The sequence below is a fragment of the Cololabis saira genome, chromosome 7 (genome assembly GCF_033807715.1).
Source record: "Cololabis saira isolate AMF1-May2022 chromosome 7, fColSai1.1, whole genome shotgun sequence".
Lineage (NCBI taxonomy): Eukaryota > Metazoa > Chordata > Actinopteri > Beloniformes > Belonidae > Cololabis > Cololabis saira.
Window position 1 is genome coordinate 21,200,661 of NC_084593.1, and position 26,269 is coordinate 21,226,929.

The 26,269-nt window shown below is 38.9% G+C and overlaps 2 protein-coding genes across 4 annotated transcripts; one reads left to right on the forward strand and one right to left on the reverse strand.

The window, feature by feature from the left end:
- Positions 1 to 73: 73 nt before the first annotated feature.
- On the reverse strand, positions 74 to 17,850 carry fam193b (family with sequence similarity 193 member B). 2 transcript variants are annotated; one of them, XM_061725034.1, is made up of 10 exons: positions 17,529 to 17,850; positions 12,151 to 12,429; positions 11,617 to 11,803; positions 8,652 to 8,870; positions 5,253 to 5,664; positions 4,958 to 5,141; positions 4,605 to 4,838; positions 2,036 to 3,104; positions 1,875 to 1,950; positions 74 to 1,763 (listed from the first exon to the last, which is right to left on the reverse strand). In XM_061725034.1, the coding sequence occupies exons 1-10, from the start codon at positions 17,685 to 17,687 to the stop codon at positions 1,667 to 1,669; spliced, it is 2,916 nt and encodes a 971-aa protein (XP_061581018.1). In that variant the 5' UTR covers positions 17,688 to 17,850; the 3' UTR covers positions 74 to 1,666. The 2 variants fall into 2 exon arrangements, with proteins under 2 accessions (XP_061581018.1, XP_061581017.1); XM_061725033.1 differs by having other exon boundaries at positions 11,602 to 11,803.
- A 2,416-nt stretch (positions 17,851 to 20,266) lies between these two features.
- mxd3 (MAX dimerization protein 3) lies at positions 20,267 to 26,221 on the forward strand. Of its 2 annotated transcripts, none has more exons than XM_061725035.1 (6): positions 20,267 to 20,433; positions 22,812 to 22,911; positions 23,056 to 23,088; positions 23,182 to 23,296; positions 23,409 to 23,574; positions 24,251 to 26,221. In XM_061725035.1, exons 1-6 carry the CDS (start codon positions 20,364 to 20,366, stop codon positions 24,367 to 24,369), a joined length of 603 nt encoding a protein of 200 aa, XP_061581019.1. In that variant the 5' UTR covers positions 20,267 to 20,363; the 3' UTR covers positions 24,370 to 26,221. The 2 variants fall into 2 exon arrangements, with proteins under 2 accessions (XP_061581019.1, XP_061581020.1); XM_061725036.1 differs by having other exon boundaries at positions 23,059 to 23,088.
- Positions 26,222 to 26,269: the final 48 nt, after the last annotated feature.

Genomic DNA, 26,269 nt, shown 5'->3' on the forward strand with positions numbered 1-26,269 from the left:
TGTTATTCACCAAAAAAGGTCAACTTAGAAAGCAAACACCACACTTTAAATTTCTTTTTGTCAAAACGGTAATGTTTTAATCTTTCGGACCGAAAGATTTTTTTCACAGTATCAAAAGTGAATAATAAAAAAAGGAAACAAGCCAACACACACTTGGCTATTATTGGTATAGTATAAATCTACATTCGAAACATTAAGATAATATTCTCTAATTGAGTGTAACTCGGAAAGCATCAGAGATGTTATATTAAAAAAAAAAATTTCAGCACAGATTAAAAAAAAAAAAAAATCATCCATCTTAATCAAAACCATAAGCTAAAACATTGATATTGGCGTCAAACCTAAGGCTCCTGTCCCAAAGGTCTCTTAAGTGATATTTGTCATTAAAGGATAATCAAGACTGGAGCTTCAGACAGGTGGGTGTCATCAGGATAAGAGTACAAATAACAGTAGCATGGCTTTAAAGGAAACTTGCTCATTCATTTACTCACACTCAGAAATGCTTGACAAAGGCTTGGATGGGCCGAAGCATTTTCACTAACTTATTATGTACAAGCATTTAAATTAGCTGCTTCAAACAGGTTTCCAACCACTGTCAAAATGAAACATTGCACATGGGGTTCATGTGGTGTTGGGATCTAAATACCAGTTTAGGGATGGAAAAAGTTACAGTAATGGATTTTATTTTTTACAGATGGCAGAGTGTGTGTAGAATATAAAATATAATTGCTTAATACTAAACACCACAGGGGGACTGACACTGAAGCAACACACACATTTAACATCTCCCAGTGCACTTTCGGGAATCAGAGTTCAGTTTTTTTTTCCTGTGGCATACATCATGCACAGAGATGCATGTGCATCCCATCGGCCAAATGTTAAAAAAAAATGTAATCACTAAATTGATAAAAGATTATATTAGTGTTGCTGTCGTAATAGTTAAATGTCATGCTTCATTTTTTTTCCTTTTGTCATTTCATAACAAGACAGTGTAGGAAGTTCATTTGTCTCAGAGTGACTTTTAAAATATTTGGTTATCAGAATAAAAATTTGGGACAATTATAAATGTTGAGCAGGTAACAGAGGCCTAAGTAAAATCAATGCAAGTGCCATTACAGTTGTTGCCTGTAGATGTATTTTTCTTAGTATTGCGTCAAAAGGTTGTCTTGTGCTACTTTCAAACACTCGTACAGTATAAGACAAATGCCCATTGAGACTACTGTATTGGGTTGGATTGTAGAGAAGCAGGATGGATGGCGAGCACCAGATTGAACTGAATGGAATTCAGCAGTTTAACAACGTTAAAATGTCTCAGATTTGTGATAAAACCATTTATTTCATGTAAGGTACTTGTTTACATACTACATATGTAAGCACATGGATGCAGTTACTTCAACAGATGTTTTTTCTTTCCATTTTTGCATCTCTCAGTCAGTGAACATTGCGATAATAGCGAAGGGTATAGTCGGCGTCGAGAATGCACCCTGGCTTGTAAGTCTCAAGCAAAGTCTCAGTCTTCTGAATAGAGGAGTAGGATTTTTAAACCAGGGTCCCTTGGCTTTGTAAGGAGGACGAGAAGAAGAAAACTGGGAATGAGAAGGCCTCGGGCCAAACAGAGCTCCACTGAGAGAGTTTCTGGTAAGTTTTTCTCTGGCACTCGTCCAAGTTATTGAGCTGCATTGGTGGGAACCTTTTTGAGGGTGAAGTTGGACCAGTTCACTGCTACCTTCTGGCGAGTTTGCTTTGCAGAATCGAGACAAAACCTACAGGGGATAAATACAGAAACAAAACAAAAAAAAAGAAAGCAAAATCTGTTTTAGTGGAGACAGTAAATCCAACAGTTCAGATCAAACACAGTAAAGTGTTGAGTTTACCTTTTGAAGTGTTCCACCTCCCGATCAATCTCATCCATTTGTGTTGGATCCCCATCTTTAGGAAGAAATACATCATCTAAGGAATGAAAGTAAAGATTCAAATTAGAGTAAAGTTGAAATAAAAAGTATTGCAAGTAAAAAATAAAACTATTCTCCCATACCAATAACATTGTTGGACTTTTCACCCTTGTTTTTGTTCTTCTTATTTTTCCCCTTGGATTGCTGCTGTTGAGTCCCATTTGCTGGAAGGGCGGGATTGGCTTTGTTCCCCATTTCTTGCTCAAATCGACCTCGTGTCTCTGTATCACTCTTCCCCCTCTGAGCACCCAAAGGGCCACCATTTGCTCCATTTGTTGCATGTTTGGATGTTCTGCCCTCATCTGCTTTCTTGGGGCCATTCCTCTGGTTCTCTGCAGAGTGTTGCAGCTGTTTGCTGCCAGACTTTGAGCCATTGAAAGTCATTTCTTTAGGCTCACTGGGTTGCTGTGCTTCATTCCCAGAGGCAGCTTTGGTTGGTTTATTGAGATTTTGCTCCGGAAGAGGTTGCTCCTGTCTCTGCTGCTTTTTATTCTTCTTTGACTTTGCACCACCATTTCCAGTTGTTGCGTTTTTGGGTTCGGGGGTGTCGTCCTTTGATTTAGCCGTCGCCTGAGTGGGCACCTGTGGCAAATTGTCAGATCCGGAAGTGCATTTATCTGGGGAGCGAGCGCTTATGAACTTTGAGAAACTGGTGGTAGTCTGCAACCGCTGGTTTTCCTTTGAAGCAGCATTAACCCCCGATGATGAAGTGGTAGTGGTGGTGGTGGTAGCGGCACTTGAGGATGAGGTAATATTCGTGTCCTCCCATCCATTAACCAGGTCCAGGTGGCTCTTAAAGTTTCCCAACGAAAGAGGAGAGAGGTCCAGATCTATCTGCTGCAAGTCAGAGGAACCATTGAGATGGGACAGTAAATGGTTTCCCTCCAATGTCGCTGCCTTCTTTGGGAAGTCATTGACATCCAGATTGAGGTCGTACATGCTAAATGAGGCCCGGATTGAGTCTTTGATGGTGTTCTTAATCTCTTCTAGTCGACTTGTAAGAAAACTGTTGACCCTTTCAAGCTCCAGCTGAGGCCAGTCAAGCAACCGATTGGTTTCTGTGCCATCGGGGATGGGTTCATCGACGGGCTCAGAGGGATTAGAGTGGGGGTCACTGCTTGCAGATCCCATGCTGCCCTGCTGAGCTTTTTCCTACAACAGAGATGGTGCAGACATGTGTGAAAATAGGTAAACGCACTCAAAATGATACTATCAAGGCAGGTAAAATGGAGAGTAGTCTAAATTCATAGTGAAAGGGCCAATCCCAGTACACCCCCTACTTTCTTCCACTAGCCCTCCCTCACTACCACTAGCCCTAAAAAAGAAGCCACAGATTTTAGGGCACTTGAAATCTTCCCAGGGCCGTGTCCCAATACTCCCCCTACTCCTACTTTCAGCACCACCCCTAAAATCAGGAAGCTGAGAGCCAAAAGCTGTTTTAATTTCAGCTGTAGCACTGTTAATATGCCACTTTATTAAGTTTTAATATTTTTTCAGGCGTAAAAGTAACCGTTAAGATCCCCAACCTGGGCTCAGTTTATCCAAATAACGCCTGTTAAGAAATTTGATCTGATGTTTTCGGCGATAATAAGACCGGGGCGCAGCAGCAGCAGCCGGAGTACAGACGTGATCGCCAGGTCAACCTGTGCCGTCGTCCCGGGGAGAAACCTGCAGCTCTGTGGAGAATTACCGCTGGCTGAAATAAATCATTTAGGAAGATAAATGTTGGTTTAATAGATTAAATCTAACAGTTGTAGCTACGCCTGTTAAGAAATCTGCTCCGAAAATTTCGGGATTTCTGCCTGCCTGCCGGCTCGGGAGCTGATTTATGGTTCTGCGTTAAATCGACGCAGAGCCTACGGCGTAGGGCGCGCGTCGCCGCGTAACCTACCCCGTAGGCTCTGCGTTGGTGTGGCGCGGAACCATAAATCAGCCTTTATTCTGGACGAGGTTTGAAAAAGACTTCGCAACAACGGGCAAACAAGTGATTATGTACATTCACTGAGTGAATATTATGAAAGTAAAATATATATTTCTCGCTAGAAATGTAATCAAAACGCATTTTTATGCAGAAATTAACTCAAAATATTGATTTTATTCACTAAGAAATGTCCGCCATGTTTTTTTTTTTTTTGATTCAGTCCGCAAATGACGACGAAAAGCATTCTGGGAAATTGTTCAGGGCCTTGTTCAGCTAGTGAGCATCCGAAATCCCTCGATCCGTAGGGACAGATTCATAGCCACTACCCTTGTTTTCTCCACTACCCCTAGGTGAAAAGAGAAATTGGGACACCACTATCCTCACGGGAACGTGCAAAATGTAGGGGTAGGGCTGAAAAGTAGGGGTAGTGGGAGTATTGGGACAGGGCCAAAGACAGTTAAGATTATATTACCACATTTGTATTTGAGTTCAAAATGCCCATCTACCCACGATGGATTGACAAGATTTCATGCAATTATTTAACACGGTTGCAGTTTGGGAATTCCTACAACTGTTAATGTGTTTTTGTACATGTATTTCATGCACATTTTTGTTGAGCTGGTCAAATTGTTACTAATAAGCTCATAGCCAAGCTTCAAAGCACTATGAATTATACGATATAACTTCACAAAGACACAAAGAGCTACACATGGTTTCTAAGGTGGCCATACCTTCTTTTTCTGTTTGTGCCGAGCCCTTTTGGCAGCCTTGGCACTGTTGACAGGTTTGGGCTCAGAACTGTTGATGAAGTCGAGCAGCTCGTCTACATCCCTGTTGTCAATGGCACCAGTTGTTGTCAGTTCTGAATCTTGACGCGGAGGCAGCTCCTCCTTACGCCGGGTGAGACGTGAGCGAAGTTTCTCTCGGATCTCAGCGTAATTTCGGCTCGTTGGTGCAGCTGGAGGCTGTGGTGAAATGGTCAATACCTTTGTCACCGCGTTAGCTTGGATAAATGTTCAATCATTCCTTCATAGCTAAATGTATTTGGTATACTATTTTGAAAGGAAATGCCAGCAATAAGTACCGCATTGTGTCCAAAGAACTCGCAGTAGCAGCAGTCGCAGTACTTCCCATCCTTCTGGTTGGTGGAGGAGGAGGCGCAGGAGCTCCTCTCAGAGCTGCTGTCTTCATCCTCTCCTTCCTCTAACTCAGATGAAGGATGGCATAATGTTCCATTTGTCACTTTGTGCCCCTTACATGCTTGATCCCTGCAAAACATAAAAAAAGACAAAGAAGAAGAAGCAAATTTATTTGCACTATCGATAAACACTCGTGCATTTCACATGACAGAAAAGCAAAGCTGAGACATGAGCACTAACCTGCAGGCCCCCGCTGTTAGATGGCCTACGTTGGAGGGGGCCACCGTTCCTGGATTGTGTCCGTTACAAGAGTGGTTGCAGCCCATGAGGGACGTGCCAAGTTTGCTGTGTTGCGTGTTCACAGCAGGAATGTGTGAGTTTTTGCACGGGCTGGGCTTGTGGACAGATGTTGGACTCTCTGGACTTGAAGAGTTAAGTTTGGCTGTGGGGCTGTGAAGGTTTGGTACCAGCGGTGAGAATGGAGCATGGGCCGCCACACCAGTAGCACAGGAGGAGGTTACGTGGCCATGCTGCCCAGAGTTCGGCTTTGGGGGCAACAAGGAGGAATGGTGAGAAGAAAGACCAGTGGGACTGTTTGGGGGTACCGACAAGTCTACGTGTTGATGGTGGTCGTTGGGATGGAAGGCTTCACCTATGTGATGAAAAACAACAAGCACAATTAGTTATTAGTCCCACTGAACCATCTTGTCACCAGGAGCACCAGTTTATGTTCAATTGGAACAGTTTAATTTACATCCGTAACCCTAAATGAGAGTCATTAAAGAGTCCTTGTGAAAGTTATTAAATCCCTTTATATCATTCTTAATTGATTGCATGATAACTGATGTTTTTGACAGAACAGACCTATGCAAAATATTCCAACTGATGATGTGAAAGTAGTAGAAGTAGGGGTGTAAAGGCTGAATTATGGTTCTGCGTTAAATCAACGCAGAGCCTACGCCGTAGGGTACGCGGCTACGCGGGAGGCTCTCCGTAGCCTGACGTGCACCTCCCAAAAAATGTAACTACGCGTGGAGGCGACGCAGACCCAACGCAGACCGAGAGGGCTGTGATTGGTTTGCTTGGTAGCAACGCATTTCCGGTTCCGGTTCGTGAAGCAGTAGTGAACTTTCAGCGCTCTTTTCTTTCTGTGTGTGTGTATTTTTTGTTTTGGGGGGGGGGGTCGTTTTGCACAATAGTTGTCCTTATCTCTTTGATTCACTGTGACCGGAAAAGCCGGAAGCTAAACAAAGTATCAACTAGCGCTCTGGGGGGGTACTGCACCGTGGCGAAATGGAGTGACTGAGAAGTCCGAAGGGTTCACGACGGCGTCACGGCAACGGCGTAGGCTCTGCATTGGTTTAACGCAGAACCTTAAATCAGGCTTAGCGGTTCACGCAGTCGTGCTGAACCGTTTTGGTACAGGGTTGTCGGTACAGTGCAGATGTGTACCGATCCGAACAAAATGTTTAACAGTAGCTAGTTAACAGGCTTGTTTTGCACGCAGAGCATACTTCAAATCAGAGTTCCCCTTACAGACATCTTAAAGGGGACCTATTATGAAAAAAAAAATTTTTCTTGCTTTAACATATATAAAGTGGTCTCCCCTCAGCCTGCCAACTCAGAGAAGGAGGAAAGCAACCAAATTCTGCAGTGTCTGTACAGCCGCCCGGATGAGCCGTCCAGTGTGATGTGGCTTCTACGAGCCGTTCAGATTCTGCTCCCGTCGTTACGTAACCAAAATGCAAACCACGCCCACAACTAAACACCGTGTCATAACTGCATGTGAGCGTCCGACTACCGTGTCGCACTGCGTGACATCGGACGCTCTCTGTCCATCTCCCTCCAGCAGCTGCCACTTTATTGAGGTTTTTGTAGTGAAATGAGGAGGTATCATAGAGATAACTTCTCATTTCAACTAACTGGATCAGCCGTTCCTCATCCAAGACCGTTTCCTACAGCGCTTTCAACCGGCTTTCAACGCGAGCGACAGGAAGAAAATAGAAGCAGGGTGTCCGACAAATGTTCAGCTCAAAAAGGTGCGCCGCGTCGCGCTGCGGCCAATTAGGACAGTCCAATAGAAAATAAAGCCGCCGGAGCTTCCGCCATTTTTTCGTAGCGGTGTATTGCGTCATTCAGGCAGCCAATCAACACAGAGCCTCATTATCATAGCCCCGCCCACTCAGAATCCCACATAGAGAATGAGGTTAGAGAATGGGAAGATAAAGACATGGTTTAGAGGCTGAATTTCTAATTTATTTAGCAAAAACAATCAAAAGCTTGTTTTTAAGAAATTCAAGGCCTGTTTAAAATAGGTATTAGATGCCATAATAGGTCCCCTTTAAGTGGCGGACTGGTAGTTTGTAATGTAGTCAGCACCAGACTCCCGTGTGTTTTTTTTTTTCAGCTAGCAGCCGTCACGGTTGATGCAAACAAGACGCTGGAGCTTGAAGCCTTATCTTTAAGGTCTACTGTTTGGGAACATTTCTGTTCCCCAGTAAGAAGCAACAACGGACAAAGACAAGTAGATAAGACGAGAGCAGTATGCCGACGTTGTTCATCAGTAATCGGACCTGTTTTCTGGCAACACGTCAAACCTCATAAAGCATTTGAAACGACACCACAGGAATTTGAATATCGCTGCTGCTGTCAACGCAGCTACCTTTGGCATCTAAACAGGCTTTTGCCAGTAATTCAGGTCGGGCTAACGCTATAACTAATGCCTTTGGTGTCTTTATAGTGACGGATCTGCGACCACTCAGTTGTTGAGAACACAGGTTTTAAACACGTTTTATATTTTGTTTCAGAGTAAATTTTGTTTGACAATATTTTATTTATTGGAGGACTTGGTAATAGATTTAAGTAGTACTATATTGTTTATTCCTATTTTTATATATTTTTTAATGTTTCATTTTCATAAGAAAATGTATAAACCCTTGTCCGCAAAAGCTGAAAAGTAAACGAAAAGCAATTGTTGAGTTTTGTGTTTTTTTACCTTACTGTACCGAAAATGAACCGAACCATGACCTCAAACCGTAATTTTTGTGTACCGTTACACCCCTAAGTAGAAGGCCTATTTATTTACCCCTGGAGATATCTGTATATGTCAGATATGACAGGTCAGACAAAGGGTTTAATATGTTTGGTTTTTTTTTAAGCTCTGTAATTACCGTTAATGTGAGTCAGATAGATAACATTGAATTTGAACTTAGGCACCGGTTTGCAATTTTCTTAAAATAGTTTAAATACTGTTTTTTTAATGAAAAAGAGTTTTCAAAGAAATAATCAAATCAAAGAGTAGTATGGCTAAAGGGACTACGTTTTGCATTCTGCATTGCGGGTAAATAATTGTCTGAAGAAAAAGTGACATGATTCAAAAATCTACAAACAGTATCTGCTTGAAGTAAAACATGTTTGAGTAAAAGATTGCCTGGCTTGCGCATCAGGGATTGCTCTTAATTATTAAAACTAAGAGCACATTTAGCGGTTTCTGCTGCACATAAGACACAAACTAAGTCATAAGTAGTAATACAGAGAAAAATCAGAATAAAAAAGATCCACGGTCTCCATTCTGTGAAAACTGGATTCATTAAAATGCTCCTGAACCAACCGGAGATGAAAGTACAAATAAAAAAATACCTGGCGGTGTTGGTCGACGGCACATGGTCTTGAAGTGCTTGGGGGTAGTTTTACAAAGGTCTGCTGAGGTAGACAAGGGGTTCCCAGCAGAAGATCCACTGGAGTTCTGGGATGACGGGTGGCTGTACGGACAGACTTTGGGCACCGACGTTTTAGTAGATTTTCCAGGCGCTTCATGAAGGCTCCTTTTCTCATGACAGGTTGATCCTACTGATACACCTGCAAATGGAAACATTGTAACATTTATTTTCTTCTAGTTTTATGTTTTGCAAGATCATTTCCCTATTTTTAGAAGCATTTTAAACCATCTGCTGTTGATCATTTATCCTTGTTATGAGAAACGAGAGCAAACGAGACAAAACTTCTCCCTACAAACCAAAACATCTATTAACAACCTAGATTCTCCTGTGCAGAAAAAAAACAAAAACAAAAGAACTCCAACCAGCTATTTGTCTTCATATATGATGAGGTAAACTATCAGTAAGTACAGTGTATGGAAAAAGTCAACAGAAACATAAGAGACTGCCGCTTTTTTTTTGAAGATATAGAAATAACAACATAAATGTCAGAATTGGCCCAACTGTAATGTAATCTTTCAACAAACAAAACTTCTGGAACAAAAGAAATGTTTAATAAAAGTCAGCAAATTCTGTATTTGCTTAGTGTTTGGGGGTTCACTCTACTGAAAACTATGGGCTACATGAAGTTGAGAAAGAAATTGTGAGAATTGCTGAAAGGTACCAATCAAAAGAAGCATATAAAAGATATCAATAGTACTGAATGTATCGTGGGATGCTATCAAAACAATCATCAATAAGTGGAGAAAATGTGGCACCACAGGGACATTGCCAAGATCATGACAGACATCCCAAGTTGATGAAAGGAGGAGAAAACGTATCAGGGAGGCTACCAAGAGCAACAGCGACTACAGAGTTCCTGGCAGGTTCTGGTGCCCCCTGCATGTGACTACCATCTCCAGCACTCTGCACGAGTCTGCGCTACGGAGTAAAGTGGCAAAACGAAAGCAGTTTCTTACATAAAAAAAAGAATATGCAAGCCTGTCTAAAGTATGCCTAAAAAAGATCCGATCACCCAAAAACATGTTATGCACCGATGAGACGAAAGGTTAAACTTTTTTGCCTTATTTCTGGAAGTTTAGTGCAAAGTACATACAGTGCATCATCCAAGGCACACCATTCCTACAGTGGAGCATGCTGGTGGCACTTATCAAGATACACGTGAAAATGAATAGCTCCAAATACCAAGACAGTTTGACACCTAACTTTCAAGACAACAAGCCTTCAGAAAAGGAAAAATCTAAGTTTTGGAAAGTCCCGGTCAGCACCCAGACCTTAATCTCATTGGAAACCTATTGGATGACCCGAAAAGAGCCGTACAGAAGAGATACCCTCACAGTTTGAAGGAACTTGAACTGTTTTGCAACGAAAAGTGAGAGAAAATTCTGATATCTCGATGTGTAAAATTAATAGAAACTTATCCACAAAGTCTTGATGCAAATAAAATATTAGATAAAGGCAAAATGTGCTTCCACAAAGTGTTAGCTGAGACAGGTGTTGAGATTGTTTCTTTCTTCCTCAAGTAAACAAATTAAAGCTAAACTAGGTATTATGTCCATCAATCAACTACTTCTGCTTCCATCCATTTCACTGGGATCCAGGCACATTAACCTTCAGATATTTACTAAACAATAAACAAGCGGCACAAGCACAACTCTACAAAAAGCCAAGAAACAGGAAGAACACAGGTGGCAGCAATGTCATCATAGCTCTCTGCCAAAACACTTGCCTTTCATAGGTGACACACTCACACACAAGCACATACACATCTTACTTTCGCTTTTCCACAAGTGAAAAATCTCTCGTGTTAATGACAAGGAAACGTTCCAGCTCCATAGCGCGCCTGAGTTACTCTGTATAACCACCTCTCTCAACCACCGAATACTCGACAGACAAAGACAAATAATTACTGAGACCAGCTTTTCTGAGACTTAACCCTTTTTATAACGATGCAAAAAGGAAATTCCTAATGAAATTGTTATCTAAGGAGCTGCAGTTTAATTCCCAAACTATTCTTGCATTTCAGTGACTTTATTTCTACAACCTTTTTTGGGAAAGATATAAGTAATGCAACAAGCAGATGTTTCTTTGTGCTCCTATTTATCAAGTGAACTGTGCAAACTCAGCTGGATAAGTAAAACAAAACTGTGATTATATGTTGTAGTTTTCTCATTGACCTAACAGGTGCTGTTCCTCCGAGGCGTTGCTCTTTATAGAGAAGTTTTAAACTACTGTGATGTGTTATCTTAATTTGCCTGTAAGCTGTATGTGATAACATGTTTTTCTCTTTACATGCCAGCTTTTATATTTGTGGCTATTTTCATTTATATTTTTCTCTGTGTACCACTTGCACTGATTGTTTCTTTTTATATATCCTTGTTTGTTTGAAATGTTCACATGACTGTCTAGTCACCGTACTAAGTGGTGCACAACTAGTGTTTACAAACCTCAACAGGATATATGGCTTGCAAGTTTGTGTGTTATTATGGCAAAACATGGCATCATATACTGTGCAAGTTAAAGTCAAAAATAGTATTATTTGGGTTGTGGGTTGAAAATGACACCTGGGTTTGCACATGAGACGGTCTCATGATTTATATTATCTAATAACAAGGATGAATATATTTATTATAAAACACTTCATTAGTTTCCTTTAAAAATATTTTACAATTTATGAAAAGGGTATTACAAATGTTAACGTTGCAAGACAGTGCAGTACATCCCCACCACACGTCAGCTACCCTTAATTCTAATAAAACTTTCTAATTCTAATAAACCCTTCTCATAAGAAATGCACAAAAACAGCCTAAAATGTGGCTTTGCAATGTTTTAAACATATTCCTGTCTTTGTTGCCCAAAAGTTTTCCTCTTACCCTGTGATGACAGACCTTGCTGCGTGTGTGAAGAAGTGTTGTGGTTGCAGTGCTCCCCTCCGTTGGTGTGGGCAGAGTTCCAGAGACCTGACAGTTTGTGGGCTGACAGGAAGGAACTCGGGTCCCAATCAACAGTACTTTGCTCCGGGTAACCGTTCCCACAGCTTTGGGACTTACAAGAGGAAGAGTGTGACAATGGCACCTGAATTGGAGAGAGAAATGAAAGAAACACTCAATCAGTTAATAATCTGGAAGGTTACACAAAAATACAGTATGGCAGAGGAACAACTCGACTAAGCAATGTATTCCTCTAATGTAAATTAGATAAATAACTTACAAATCTAACTTTCTTTTTTTAAGATGTTTTTGACATTTGTGCCAAATATCAACATAAAATGTTAATTCAGACATGATACCAACATTTCAAATCCTTCCAGATTAATGGAAAGCGGCTCATGTCTTTAAAGAGCTTAATATCGGAGCAGATTTCTTTTTTTTTTTTTTGGACACGACTCAAAACATTCGACACAAATCCTTTTCTACGTCTACCTGTGTCGGCTGCTCCTGTGTGCTCCGCCTCTCCTCCTCTTCCACACTCTTACAGCAGCTCTGACAGATCCACAGCGGCACCTCTCCCAGCAGGGACTGAGACAGCGAGGGCACGGCGTCGGCGAGCTTTCGTCCCGACGCTTCTCGCAGCAAAGCTTGTGAGAGCGCAGGCACGGCGTCAGCCAGCTTCGTCCCGTGGCCCCCGGGAAGTCCGTTCACAGAGCCTGCTCCCCAGTCCTTAAACTCTCGATGGCACAGGAGACAGCAGGTGTGCATGGGCTGCGAAGAGAGAGAGAGAGCGTGAAGGTCACAACATTTGAAATGTCACAACATTGGTGCAAACAGTGCTCGAATGTTGCAACAAACAGCTCATCGTATAGAAACATTAAAAAATACTAAGTGATGTTTAGACAAACGCCAACAACAATTATAACAATGGCAGTGATAACATTCTGTGAACATCATTGCAAAATTCCTGAGACACAGAACCCAAAATATATTTTGACATGTTAAGTTAGGAGAAGTAAACGCTCCATTATGAGACTGGTCTTAGGAAAAGTCTTATTCATATTTTGACATGGTCGACATAAGCTCTATAATATCCTGGACCTCATCAAGTCAAGAGAAGTCAAGAGAAAACAACATTTGAAGACCCCATAAGCCTACTATATGATAATCGACCATATATCATGTTAACTGGACTACAATAAGTGGTTAAGATTTTAACTCGGCAATAGTGTTTCCTGAACATTTAATTAGTTCACATTAAAGAGGAAGTGAGAAACAGCAAAACAGAAAGATTAATACATAATTCCACTGTCAATTGTTCTTCCTTTAAAAGAAAATAAACTATAATAAGAAATCTGTGTAATCATTCATCACCATGAAGGAAAAGATACCAGCCTATTTTGGTTGACAAACTTATTTTTCTTTTTAGGTTTAACCAATCACTCCAAAGGTGTGGACTCCATTATTCTTTTAAAAAGGACAAATATATGCCTATATGTCTTTTTTCTTGTTTTTTATAGTTGTTGCGATTTTACAAGTGTGCATCCCTTTATACAAAAAAAACAAACACGGGTGAGATAATTAATAGAGAAGAGAATGAAACTCACATCTATTTTAATCTTATTGTCTAATATCACAAGTTAAGGGGCTTCACCATCTGTAGAGCTTCAGAATATATATGTCAAAAAAGGGAATAGACATTTGCAGTCTTCACTGTTTTGTCTGTACAGTCTGTAGATTTTTAAATTGTCAATTGGTTTGTTTTCATGTAGCCAAGCAAACCCAACTTTATGTATAAAGCATTTACAAATAGCAACCACTGACCATAGAGCTGAGGGGTTGGGAATAAAAAAATATGATAAAAATAGTAAGTGTATATAATAAAAAATAAATAAACAAGACACAAAAAAAACACAAGTTAAAACAATAACATCAAAATCTTACACTGGATTGACAAGAAGAAGAAGTGTTTTTTATGAGCAGATTTAAAAGTGTCCAAAGAAAAAGCCACTCATATTTAACAACAACATACAATTTGGGAGACGCAACAGTAAGTTGAAGTGCACTGCAGTGTGCCAAATAGATTAATGTGAAATAAATATTGATTCAACTTCAGCAATGTTGTACGTCATAGGTTGTAATCGAATTGACAAAATACAACAGAAACATTACATTTCATTATGCAGCAATTTTTGGGCAACCAGAAAAAAAGTCAACCATTACCCTCAGAAGATGAACCAGAGAAAGATCCTGCTTCAAGAATGACCAGACATGCAGTGGATTGGGTGCACACAGAGGGAATAACAACTAAACCACATAACAGATGTATCTGAGATGACAGTCATACATGCAACCAAAAAGGTACACTTCCTTAATATTAAGTAAAAACAAAAAAGTTTGAAGCAGCTATTTTTTGAATGAATGAATAAATGGTCTCTATTTCGGTCTTGTACAAGTTTTCTTTACAAAACAAAATGAAAAAAGTAAAATAAACATTGCTTTTGCCGAAAAGGTGTAGGCTGAAGCCGTGGCTTATAGTGCCTACCCTTTTTCTCTTGTGATCAGCTTAAATCTGAAACATTAGCATTACTCCTTGGAAACAAACAATGCATAAAGTAGACAAAAAATTTATAAATACGACAAAATATAAAATTGACGTTTCACATTCTAGAATGTTTTTGATAATATACTTTATAGTTATAGTGTTTTATATTTATTTACAATATTTTCTTTAACTTGTAGATAGAACTGCACTTTTTTAGGTCGTTGTCACAACTATTCCATTATTTCTCTTGCCTTAATTGATGTACATGTCTTTTTAATATTTGTTCCCTCCTGTCGTCATCCCAAACATGAGTTCCCCCTCAGGTCATAGCGGGTTTCTTTTATTTGGAACAAGTCCTGAATGCAGTTTGGAAGCAGTTTCTGCTGGGCTTTAAAGGCAAATAAAACAGTTTTCTGCTCTACTATATCATGGAATTTTAGAGTATTATATTTAATAAAGAAATTATTTGTTGGTTCACAATAGTCAGATCTATTCATTATCTTTAAAGCTCTTTTCTGTAATAAGAAAATAGTAATACAATAATTTGTATTTGTTTTATAGGTGTTACCCCATACCTCCACACAATAAGTAATGTATGGAACTATGAGTGAGTAATACATCAAAAACTGTGCTCTTTGACAGAATATATAATTTGTTCTACTTAATATTGCAAGGGTTTTAGACATTTTTGATTTTAAACTATTTATATGTGATTTCCAGCAAAGTTTATCATCATTTATTACTCCCAGGAACTTATTTTCGTATAGTCTTTCTATTTCCATACCACTAATTTTAATTGTTATTTATTTTATTGTTTCTAGTGCCAAAAATTATTAACTTAGATTTTGTTAGATTTAATGATAGCTTATTGATATCAAACCATGCCTTCACATTTTTCAGGTCTCCTTCCACCACATTCAGCAGCTGTTCCAATTGAAGATACTGGTTGACTCTGTTTTTACGGTGTTTGGTTCTCCTCAACTTCAGCTTTCTGTCACTCACATCGATTTAGCTTGCACATCATTAGCTGGCAAATCTAAAGGCTGATTTATGGTTACGCGTAACAACAACGCAGAGCCTACGGTAAGGTGCGCGTCGCCGCGTACCCTACGGCGTAGGCTCTGCGTCGATTTAACGCAGAACCATAATTCAGTCTTAACCTCTAACTTTCTGACGTTACACCTCTATAACACCAACTTGTGTGTTGCAAAAAGAGCACACTTGAGTAAAATAATGTGGCAAACTGTGTTTGGGGGGAGCATTAGCAGAGGTGGGTAGTAACGAGTTACATTTACTCTGTTACATTTACTTGAGTAAGTTTTGGGAAATTTTTTACTTTTAGGAGTAGTTTTGAATCACTATACTTTTTACTTTTACTTGAGTGGATTTGTGAAGGAGAAACTGTTACTCTTACTCCGCTACATTAGGCTACGTTGAACTGTTACTTTTCTTTTATCCCTTTTATCCGCGTACGCGTCAATTTCATGACATCACTGGGTGATTCTTTGGGAAAAATGTTTGTTTTTGCATGTTTTGTCACATTTACACAGACTCAAACACACAGAGTTTCTATGAGTTCATGGGCTTGTTCTAGTTCTGGTTAAAAAAGAAACGTACAAAGGCTACTTGTGCTTAATTCATTTTTTTATTCTGTTATTTTATTATTTATTAAAGTACTTGAATTTACTTTAAGATTATTTTAATTTAAACTATTTTTATTAATTTTATTTTATTGATTTAATTTGCCTGAAGATGATTATTTTGTACTTTTGTATGTTTGAATGGTTGTGTTAAAAAAAAAAAAAAATCAGAGGTCACTCAACAGTTACTCAGTACTTGAGTACTTTTTTCACCAAGTACTTTTTTACTTTTACTCAAGTAATTATTTGGATGACTACTTTTTACTTCTACTTGAGTCATATTATTCTAACAGTACTTTTACTTGAGTACAATTTTTGGCCACTCTACCCAGCTCTGAGCATTAGTGGGTTATTTCTTCTGTTTGTGTCTGCTAAGCTGCTAGCTGGGACTTACTTGAGTAAGTTTTGGGAAATTTTGTACTTTTAGGAGTAGTTTTGAATCACTATACTTTTTACTTTTACTTGAGTAGATTTGTGAAGGAGAAACTGTTACTCTTACTCCACTACATTAGGCTACGTTGAGCTGTTACTCTTCTTTTATCCCTTTTATCCACGTACGCGTCAATCTCATGACATCACTGGGTGATTCTTTGGGAAAAATGTTTGTTTTTGCATGTTTTGTCACATTTACACAGACTCAAACACACAGAGTTTCTATGAGTTCATGGGCTTGTTCTAGTTCTGCCTGGTTAAAAAAAGAAAAGTACAAAGGCTTGAAATTTTGTGCTACTTGTGCTTAATTCATTTTTTTATTCTGTTATTTTATTATTTATTAAAGTACTTGAATTTACTTTAAGATTATTTTAATTTAAGCTATTTTTATTAATTTTATTTTATTGATTTGCCTGAAGATGATTTTTTTGTACTTTTGTCTGTTTGAATAGTTGTGTTAAAAAAATAAATCAGAGTACTTGAGTAGTTTTTTCACCAAGTACTTTTTTACATTTACTCAAGTAATTATTTGGATGACTACTTCTTACTTCTACTTGAGTCACATTATTCTGAAGTAACAGTACTTTTACTTGAGTACAATTTTTGGCTACTCTACCCAGCTCTGAGCATTAGTGGGTTATTATTTCTCCTGTGTGTGTGTCTGCTAAGCTGCTAGCTGGGACTGAGACAGCGAGCACGCTTTTGCAGCACGCCTAGCCTCGGCTACAGTTAAGGCTGATTTATGGTCCCGCGTTACACCAACGCAGACCCTACGCCGTAGGGTTGCGCGTCTACGCCGTAACCCTCCGGCGTAGGCTCTGCGTCGATTCAACGCGGAACCATAATTCAAGCTTTAGCAGGGCGGATGAGGAGCTACAAACACTGGCGAAAACGTGTGAAACTGGACGACCTGTCCGACACACAATGTCACCTGTCTGAGGGGATGAGACGGGCTGCAGCTGCAGCCACGATGCACGATGCAAACGTGGGCTCAGCCATTTAAACACCGTCAATCAACCCCTTTTTTTACACTACACAGTGTTAAAAAACGTCGTCCAACAACGCCAGCGTGCTGCGTTTAATTTCCCCCCAACATGATGTTAGTTACATAAAATAAAAGCACAATGGAGGATGCTTGGATTAGCAGGATTGGTGGTAGCAGATATAGCGAGCCCGGTTTATTTTAAAACCAGCGCGTTAATCGTTTTTTTTTGTTTTTTTAAATGTTTTTTTTTTGTGTTTTCCTCGGCTACCTGGTTCGCCCTGGCGTTGGCCAGCCGGTCCAGCCCCGCATCCCCGCCGCCGCCGCCGGCTGCATCTCCGGGGGAGACGGGACTCTTCGGTGGGTTCTGTCCAGCCACAAGCTCCTTCTGGCCGACCGCTTGCTGCTGCTTGCTTTTCTTCCTCGCCATCGGTCGATCGGTGTTTGTAATCACGCTTTTGGGGGGGCAAAGTTTTGCACCAGTTTCGGTGATTTTTTTTCAGAGCACACTTTGCGTTTCTCTACTCGGACCTCAAAATGTTCCCTATATATCCCCACAGTCAAGACAACAGTCAATATGGCGGAGGACTGGCACACTCGGGAGTTCAAAGGTTACAGATAGGACTGGCAAGGAGGCTTCACTTCCTCACGAAGCTCGCCGTTGCAAACGCGTTGCAGACAGTGACGCCAGGCGACGCCATCTTTACTGAGGGCAAAACCCTCCCATCGCCTTCACCCCGGTGTGATGCTCTAAGGCTGATTTATGGTTCCGCGTTACACCAACGCAGACCTTACGGCGTAGGCTACGCCACCCTACGGCGTAGGTCTGCGTCGATTTAACACGGAACCATAATTCAGGCTTTAAGGTTGCCAACTCCCTGAAAAATAAATAAGGGACCCCTCAACCCGATTGCCTTCACCCCTTTTTTTGTGAGTGAAACGATTTTTTAACTATTTGACACGAACATCTGGCTTTTATGTAGCATTACATTTTATAGTTTTATTCTGTTTAACATTTTTTAGAGGTATTTATTTTATTTATTTATCTATTTCTTCTAATGTTTTTATTATTATTATATTTTATTGTTGTGGACTGATTATTTTTTAGCCTTAATTATCTAAATTATCATTATTTCATTTGAATTAACTATATTGTATGTCAGTGTGCATTGGTCTCCCAGTTTTTATTTTTGTTTTTATTATGCTTATTTTTCAGTCAAAATGTTGAGCACTTTGTATTTCATGTACCTGGATGAAAGGTGCTATACAAATAAAATTTGATTGATTGATTGATTGAATTGAATTAGATGCATATTTTTGAATGCCATGAATACATGGAAAAAATTATTATCCAGCAATTCACTTTAATACAGAAAATCTGTAGAAAACTTGTAAACGTATTTGTGCCTCAAAGGCCATGAATGTAGGCTACAGTTGTAGTAAAACAGAAAAATATAATTTATGAACTCAACAGCTCAATACCATTTTTCCATTGGCATTTTATGACTATTTTTTGACTCTCACATAGTAATACGGGAATAAGTGCTTTTCAGGTACGCGTACTTTAGTTTATAAATACAGGACGATTCCGTTTTTCAAGGGACGGTATGCAACCCTAATGATGCTGATTATAAATAGACAGTTTGCAACTTTCTAAAAATAAAAGCGATTTTGTCCACGTAATATATTATTCACAGAACGTTTTATGTCATTAAATATTCATTTTTTTTCCTTCAAATAACATTTATTGTTAGGTAAAAAAAAGGTAGCAAATATTCACGTTTATCAGACGAATCAAAACGTGATACAAATCATTATTGACTGTAATTTCAGTTTTGATATAATAGGCAATAAAAGTATGTTAAATGCTAATATGATTATCAACCAATGCAATGAATGAATGAATGAATAAACAATAACATCTTCATATTCACATATGGTCGAAAAAAGGAGTAGGAAGAAGTATACACTTTTTCCTAGTTCCTACCCCTTTATAACTCTATGAATTTACATTATTGTTAATATTATATCTATACAATATCCATATAAATATAGTCTATATAAATACCACGTAAACATGCCTATTACTACATAATTATCCATATAAGTATATAGAAAATATAAATATTACATAAATATTATATCAATATATAGAAAATACAAATATTATATAAATCTATATAAATATACACTATATAAACTACATAAATATCCCTATAAATATATATATGCTACATACCTAATAAATATATGACATATATTACATAATTATAAAATCCCTCTCAACATATAATATATACTACATAGATGTCCACATAAACATCTAAACAATATCCATATAAATATAGTCTATATAAATACTACGTAAACATGCCTATTACTACATAATTATCCATATAAGTATATAGAAAATATAAATATTACATAAATATTATATCAATATATAGAAAATACAAATATTATATAAATCTATATAAATATACACTATGTAAACTACATAAATATCCCTATAAATATATATATGCTACATACCTAATAAATATATAACATATATTACATAATTATAACTATCCCTCCCAACATATAATATATACTACATAAATATCCACATAAACATCTAAACATTAAACATGAATGCTTGACAAAAGAGGCGAAGGCTGCACAAAGGAGTCTGGGACTCAGCTTACACGTCACGGTGGGGAGTGGCTTCCTTTAAGACTCGATGCTGACGTTTTACGTTTTCCCTTGTTGCCACTTTTGTGCTGTCGAAAATCTGAAACCCAGCCAAAAACTCGCTTTTGTAATACAAAAGTGGAAGCTTAATCTAAATCACTCACAGAAATAAGAGTGATATAAATAACGCTTTAAAAAAGCTCATTATGATTTAGTAACGCATTAATCGATTGTAGTTTTACGTTTTAGAAAGGGGGGAAAATGTCCGAGGTTTGAACGGGACCGTGAAGGCAGCGCCAGCCAGCGGAGCGGCTACGTAGCTGAAGTGCAGCAGACGCAGCTCGTCCTCCGGTCTCGGCAGCTGATGCTCCAGTGCTAAAACTAGGTTGTTTACCTCAGGTTACGCTTTTTATTCTCACAAAAAAAAATAACAATGGAAGGAAATTTCTGCAACATCCAGGTGCTTCTTCGGGCCGCCGAGTTTCTGGAGAGGAGGGAGCGAGGTCAGTATTTTATGTCAAGTGTCAGTCTACAGTAGCGCAGTTATTTGGCTTTTTCAAAAACAATATACACCCCCCTCTGCAAAAAAAAAAGAGAAAAAGCAATACAATTGCATTCGCAGATTATAATACGGAGTTGATCATTTTAGTCGAGCTGCTCAGCCGGAGGTTACTTTGGAGATCATTTGACTCAGTGACCCATATATCGCTCACATCATTGTAGTCAAAGGCGCCAATCTGGACGAGTTTGAATCTGAAGCCTGAATTATAGCTCCGCGTTAAATCGACGGCGTAGCCTACGGCGTAAGGTTCGCGGCGACGCGCACCGTTCTACGGCGTAAGCTCTGCGTTGGTGTAACGCGGAACCATGAATCAGCCTTGTATCCGGGCGGTGTTGACCGAGCAGCCGTCGAGACTGGTGAATGAAAGTCTAACTTTAAGTTACAATCACCGTTTATGCATTGCAAAGAGTATGTATTTACTGTTTTGATATGATTCAAGGTCAGGAAAAGCGACTTTGTAAGCAGTAATGAAGGGGGTTGCTAGTGCACGATGGCGCCAAAAGCCAAACGTCCAGCTGATGACAGCAGCAGTGTTTTTGTCATCCCGCTTTCACCTCAGCACCAAGGGCGTAGGTTTGGTCTCAACATTGGTAGGGACGATATAACGGCATAACCTGCATGTACTTTTTGCTGGGGACGGGACATTAATAAGACCAAACAGATGGGTGAACGGGGGTCAGGGCTACATTTGTCACGAATATGAACCTAATTAATTGATAGGCTAAGTGATCAATGCAAAATAAATCTGCATTGACTTATACTGTGTATAATGTGTATTGGTTCACCTGATACACGGTTCGATTCAAACCTTTGTTTTCAAAAACTACTAAAGAAACATTTGAAAACTTCCAGAATATTCCAGGATTTTATTAGCAATTTAAATTGCAATATTTTAACATAACTTAAATTATATTAAGATACACAATAAATACAAACGTATTAATAATCTCTTAACTACTACTTAACCTATATGTGGAACTACATGTTAGCCTACATCGTCCTTCACCACAAGCGTAAAGGTAGCAAATATTCACGTTTATCAGACGAATCAAAACGTGATACAAATCATTATTGACTGTAATTTCAGTTTTGATATAATAGGCAATAAAAGTATGTTAAATGCTAATATGATTATCAACCAATGCAATGAATGAATGAATGAATAAACAATAACATTCATATTTACATATGTTCGAAAAAATGAGTAGGAAGAAGTATACACTTTTTCCTAGTTCCTACCCCTTTATAACTCTATGAGTTTACATTATTGTTAATATTATATCTACACAATATCCATATAAATATAGTCTATATAAATACTACGTAAACATGCCTATTACTACATAATTATCCATATAAGTATATATAAAATATAAATATTACATAAATATTATATCACTATATAGAAAATACAAATATTATATAAATCTATATAAATATACACTATATAAACTACATAAATATATATATGCTACATACCTATGCTAAATGATCAATGCAAAATAAATCTGTATTGACTTATACTAACTTTCATGTGTATTGATTCACCTGATACACGGTTCGATTCAAACCTTTGTTTTCAAAAACTACTAAAGAAACATTTGAAAACTTCCAGAATATTCCAAGATTTTATTAGCAATTTAAATTGCAATATTTGAACATAACTTAAATTATATTAAGATACACAATAAATAAAAACTTATTAATAATCTCTTAACTACTACTTAACCTATATATGGAACTACATGTTAGCCTACATGGTCCTTCACCACAAGCGTAATACATTGCTTTAATTGATTGTCTCTTTCACCTTCTTTTCCCTTATTTTCATTTCTGAAATGCATCAGTGGGTTGAGCAATTATGGAAAAAATGGTCAAGCCATCAGCCAATCAAACGTGTGTTTGAGGAAAAAGAAATGGACTGGCAAATTCAGCAAGTGAAAAGGGGTAAATGTAAGTCTGAACATAATGAAAATAATTCACTTAATAATGTTAGGGTCAATTCTATCCTTACAACATTTGGGAAGACAATCTAAATTACCTTTATATCTGAACTCATTATATAATGCAAGTAAGGTTGGTGGGGACAATTTCAGCCTCCTGAAAAGTTGGTAGTGTTATGTCCCTACCGTCCCTATGCAAACCTACGCCCTCGCTCAGCACTAATGATATCTTTCTGCGTAGACGTGTAATAACATGCTATTACGAGATATTAACCATGATAAGATGTAATATGCAACACTGCTGCGGCTGCACAGTGATCCATCCATCCCGTGACTATGAAGTGATGTTTTCTTCTTGTTTTCTTGTCCCGTGCAGAGGCAGAACACGGCTATGCTTCAGTCCTGCCTCTCAGCTCAGCTCACTCCGATAAGAGAAGCAAACAGAAGAGCAAGAAGATATCTGCTGGTGGCAATAGGTGAGTACGTTATGTAACAGATAACCTAGGAAAGGGTGTGGCGGTCGGAGACTTTCACTTCAGATAAAACACTCTTTTTAGTTGATTTCTTATTTATTGTAAATGTTTTGATGACTAATCAAAGTGTCTTTTGCTTTGTAAAAGCAGGTCAGTTCACAATGAGCTGGAGAAAAACAGGTAATTTGAAGTTTTTCCATAATTATGAAACAGAATCAAACGTTCAGAGTTGCCTGTAAGAAATGTTTGATTGCTCCGTGCTTGGCCCTGCAGACGAGCACAGCTGAGGTACTGCCTGGAGCAGCTGAAGAGGCAGGTTCCCCTGTCGTCGGACTCCACCAGGAACACCACGCTCAGCCTGCTGAGACAAGCCCAGCTACACATAAAGGTATACTTTGACATCAAAATGTCTCGTGTCTGGATTCCCTTTCTTTTTCTGCTGTTTTTGGAAACCCCTCGGGCCCAGGTGTATTTAGGTGTCATGTGCCTCGTTTTTTTAGAAGCTGCAGGAACAGGACGAGCGCGCGGAGCAGCTGAAGGACCGTCTGCGCTGGGAGCAGAGGGAGCTGCGGGTTCGGCTAGAGCAGCTGCAGAGAGGAACAGAGAGGATGAGGAACAACAGCCAGGGCTCCACCATGTCCTCCGAGAGGTCAGACTCAGACAGAGGTAGGTGTATTTGCTTTGGTTATTGAAATACCTCCTAAAGACTTTTGGATTTGTTGTTAATTGCAGTTAATTTCACTGAATCTAGTTATATTGTTGTCTAGGGCTGCACGATTAATCGTTAAAAAATCGCGATCTCGATTCATGCTTGAACGCAATCTCATTTCCAAATGACGACGATTTAAAAAAAAAAAAAAAAAAAAAAAAAAAATTTAAAGATGGCTGCATAAAAAAAGGACTAGGCCTATGTTCTAGGTTGTTGTAGTCCTGTCATGGTCAACTATCATGTTGTCATGTTTGTTATATTTTATTAATGATTGTGGATTACATTTGGAGAAACATCTACCTTTCTCATCACCTGACACATATTGCACATAAATATTGTTAAAATTGTTATTGTTCAAATTATTTAAAGACAAGAGATGTTTATTGTTATTATATTTTTGTTCAGCTGTTGCAAAGTTAAAGTAATAAGTGCAATAAATTTTATATTGGAAAAAAATCGTGAGAGAATCGTGATCTCAATTCTAAGCAAAAAAATCGTGATTCTCATTTTGTCCAGAATCGTGCAGCCCTATTGTTGTCGTACAACCTTAGTTTACAAGTTCATCCTCAGAACCACAAGTACGCTTTTCTCAGAGTTTCTAATCTGTTTGATTTGCGGTTGGTTTCATTGCAGAGGATGTGGAGGTTGATGTGGAAGGCATTGTGTTCGACTGTCTGGACTCTGATGGACTGAACATTGCACACACTGACGCAGACCACTGTTACTCCAGCATGGACAAAGCCTGGCTATGACACTTTTGAGCATCCGGTGTTTGTCGGGCGGGAAAGACGAGGAGAAAAAGAAAACATTCCAAAAACAAGAGCACGAAGGACGATGGAGATCAGAGAAAGATGTTGTTGTACAACAGAACCTCTTTCTTAATTACTTTCTTTATTCTTTCTACAGGACAACGTTTTGGCATTGTTTTGTTCAAACGACTACAAGCTGAACACGGGTGAGATGTGTCCATTTGCACTGAATAGCAGTTTAAATCACTGAGCTGGGATGGATGTCACATCTTGCATTCTTGTACTTTTTTATCAACTATTTTTATTTCCCCAAAGCCATGAGGTGTTCAACTTCCAATAATTCAAGCATTAGTTCTTCTTGCAGGGCTTTTTCACTTAAAAAACAGCCTTTTATACAAAATTCCTAACTCAACGTCTACAGTATGTCTGTCCCGACCTCTGCCTTAAATTACATTACATGACATTTAGCAGATGCTTTTATCCAAAGCGACTTACAACAGTGGAAAACAATCGAGCTCCAGTTACATAGTAGATCACGAGGTATGTGTAGATAAAACAGTGTTCAAATAAGTGCCGCTAAGATGACGTCCAAGTGCAGTTCAGGATTAGAGGTGGAGCGCAGTTCACGGCAGAAGGTGTTCTTGGAAGAGGACTGTTTTCAAGTTCCTCATGAATGTAGAGAGGGACGGCTCTGGTGTTGTGGCCACAGGAGAGGGCGAAGCCAGCTTGTGTTCTACTCGTGAAGGGGTGCACGCCTGTATGATCGGGTTTATATAGGCGGGTGCGGACCGCGAGATGACCTTGTAGGCAAGTGATAGAGACTTGTGTTTTATTAGAGCAGGCACAGCTAGCCAGTGAATCTCAATGAACAGAGGTGTGACGTGTGCTCGTCTGGTTTGATGAACGTTTTTGTAGCGGTTTGATCGTACAAGCTGGGAGGCCGGCTTGGAGGTCATTGTAGTAATCGAGGCGAGATATAACCGTGGCCTGTACCAGGAGTTGCGATGCATATTGAGTCAGGTACTGTCTCATTTTTTCGTATGTTGTAGAGAGCAAAGCGGCCCGACCGGCGTGGTCAGTCGCTAAGTAGTTGTCAAACATGACACCCAGGTCCTCTGTGGGAGTGACAAAAATCAGGTTTGATCCGGTTTTCCACACAGCTTTACCTTAGCACTAAGTTTATATCTCACCATGTCATTTTTGTTCATGCACTTCATCATTATTCTGTGATATGCTTTGTAATTGCTGTTCTATTTTATAAGATCAGTGACATGTTTAGCTCTTTTTTTTACCCTTCTGTTGCACATAAAGTCCTTTTGTTGCACTTGTTTTCGTACAAAAAGGTTTGGGGTGTATCCAAAGGAGAACAGTAAACAAGAATTAACTAGTCAAATTTGCACATTCATGTTTGGCAGTTAAGTGATAATTTGAAAAATGGTGCACAGTTCAGTCTGAGCACCATGATGTATTCTGACTCCTGCATTTTAGTTGTGAGCATTAAAGTCAGTTTGATTCATTGCTGACATAAACTGATGTTTCTGAAGGGTGTCGGGCACCTGAACTTGTTCACTTTGTCATTTGTGCATGTAAAATGTTAATTATGCATACAGCAATTTCTCAATTCAGGCAGGTGATATCTACTTGTAATGATTATGCAAACGATGCGCTGTTACAAGTTTGTACCACGTATTTTAACTGAAGGTGCTTTTTCCCCCCTTCCTTCACTTTGTGTATATGCAAGATGCCTTATTACTTCATAATCTCTCTCCACCCAGTAATACTATGTAGCATTTTTGTAATGATGTAAGCTCTTTTTTTTTTAAACAAAAAAACAAATAAATATTTTCTATATTTATGTGTTGCATTTGTTATTGTTTTTAACTCTACAAAAAAGGGTTTCTTG

Excerpts from the sequence above, each read along its gene's own strand:
- fam193b (XM_061725033.1), bottom strand. The coding sequence starts at position 17,687 with ATGGCGAGGAAGAAAAGCAAGCAGCAGCAAGCGGTCGGCCAGAAGGAG. Across the intron at positions 5,142-5,252 it reads CTAACAGCGGGGGCCTGCAG|GGATCAAGCATGTAAGGGGC; the intron begins GTTAGTGCTCAT and ends TATGTTTTGCAG. Across the intron at positions 1,951-2,035 it reads AAAGTCCAACAATGTTATTG|ATGATGTATTTCTTCCTAAA; the intron begins GTATGGGAGAAT and ends TTCATTCCTTAG.
- mxd3 (XM_061725035.1), top strand. The coding sequence starts at position 20,364 with ATGGAAGGAAATTTCTGCAACATCCAGGTGCTTCTTCGGGCCGCCGAG. Across the intron at positions 23,089-23,181 it reads AATGAGCTGGAGAAAAACAG|ACGAGCACAGCTGAGGTACT; the intron begins GTAATTTGAAGT and ends TTGGCCCTGCAG. Across the intron at positions 23,575-24,250 it reads GAGGTCAGACTCAGACAGAG|AGGATGTGGAGGTTGATGTG; the intron begins GTAGGTGTATTT and ends GTTTCATTGCAG.